Raw genomic sequence first — 2,060 nt, forward strand, 5'->3', positions numbered from 1 at the left:
GTGTGTGTGTGTGTGTGTGTGTGTGTGTGTGTGTGTATGCGCGGGTGTGTGTGTGTTGGCTGCGTACCGCAGAAACGTTCATGGTGGCCATGCGCTGGTAGCCCTCTGCGACCATCTGCACCAGATTGTCGGCTGCTTCAAATGGCATTGACATGGTGTACGTGAAGGCATCTGATTGGTTGAGCACCTGCATGCATAACAATAGGTCAGGTTAGTTGAGTCGTCCTAGGCTCTTGGCATGTGCTTATGAGTGACAATGTGTGTAGTAACTTGTATAAGTGAATTCGCATTGGTATAGTGTGGTTGTCATGGCAACTCTATGTCAGCTACGCAGTGGTCGAAACAAACGCGAGGGTTTACTACATCTGTATTCCAAGTGATGTAAACAATGCCTATTACATACATACGCCATTGCATATTACATACATACACCATTGCCTACTACATACATACACCATTACAAGAAGAACACAACCATAAGGTACCACACACCGAAGCCAGCGATGAGCTCAGCAGCGTAGACTGCAAATAGTAGCCAATGACCTGTGTCACCTGCTGCTCTAGCATCCAGTATGTGCTTTCGTTGTACTGATTCCTCTTCGAGAACTTGATCCACACGGGCGAAACGACTATGGACAATTATTCAGGAGCGATATGAGGGGGTAAGTGCACGTGAAAGGGTGTATGTCAAAAGGAACAAGCATCCAGAAAAAAATAACAAAGCATTTGACAGATTTATTGAATGAAATTTTAAGAATATCTTGGTTCAATTATTAGAGACACTAAAAGGTCAATAAATCTGGTCAATTGTCTAGGAGAGATTTACTAAAACTTTAATAGGGTGAGTGGATGTGGACAATTATCCAGGAGGAACTAACAAGGCAAGTGCATGTGTCCGTGTGGGCAATATACATGTGCTCACGAACTGAAGCATCTGGCTACACATACGGGATAGCAAGTGTGTGGCTGGAATTGTGTGCATGCACATGTGTGTTGTATATATGAGGAGAGGGACGTTAGTGCAAAGTATACGCTCGTTATAAAGGAATGGATGCCAACAAGTAATCACCTGATTACCATACACGAACATGAAGCAATCACTTGATTACCATACACGTACATGAAGCAATCACTTGATTACCATACACGTACATGAAGCAATCACTTAATTACCATACACGTACATGAAGCAACCACATGATTACCATACACGTACATGAAGCAATCACCTGATTACCATACACGTACATATATTAAAAACCTGATTACCATACACGTACATAAGTAATCACATGATTACCATACACGTTCATGGGCACCTTGAAGTTCAATTAAAATCACACATTCGTTTAGGGTTCGAACTAATAACATTCATTCGAACACACTACGGCGCCATGCCGCCATAGCAAACCACAGACAACATCGAGCACACACTCGTAAAAATGAGGTTTGGGCTTTTCAGGTTTTAGGATTTATATTATGTTAGAAAAATCTTCAAATCGTATCCTCCTAATTCCCTTTTTTTTATGGGAGGACTGTGTTAAACCTCTAAACTAAACCAGGTGCAACAGTGCACACAATCAATCTACAGATCATTCAGCACAGCATGTGCATATGATGCAGCTGACAGGACGGCGCAACCCTAAAACATAGACATATATACAGAACTATATACATACATATGTATAATGAAAAAAGGTATATACGTAACTGTACACATACATGTGTATTTATTATATACACGTGCATATGCATATATAATATACGAATGCATATGTATATACAATATCACATACATGTGTACATAGTACATAATGTATATACTTATGCATATATCACATACTCTGGCAGGATCGATCGCTGGTGTTGCCTGGTGCGTAGTACTCCATCTCCCACAGCGAACAGACCTGTGTGGCTGCGAGTGAACAAACATCAACCGCAGATGAGCATGAGAGCACAGATGAGCATGAGACCGCAGATGAGCATGAGACCGCAGATGAGCATGAGAGCACAGATGAGCATGAGACCGCAGATGAGCATGAGACCGCAGATGAGCATGA

General features: G+C 41.9%; 1 protein-coding gene across 1 annotated transcript; it reads right to left on the reverse strand.

Moving 5' to 3' along the window:
• Positions 1 to 492: 492 nt before the first annotated feature.
• SARC_14870 (hypothetical protein) lies at positions 493 to 1,932 on the reverse strand (the record flags this gene model as incomplete). Its single annotated transcript, XM_014290999.1, has 2 exons — positions 493 to 629; positions 1,844 to 1,932. Coding segments are annotated over 2 exons (226 nt in total), but the record flags the coding sequence as incomplete, so codon positions are not given.
• Positions 1,933 to 2,060: the final 128 nt, after the last annotated feature.

Source organism: Sphaeroforma arctica (genome assembly GCF_001186125.1).
Source record: "Sphaeroforma arctica JP610 unplaced genomic scaffold supercont1.5222, whole genome shotgun sequence".
Taxonomy (NCBI): Eukaryota; class Ichthyosporea; order Ichthyophonida; genus Sphaeroforma; species Sphaeroforma arctica.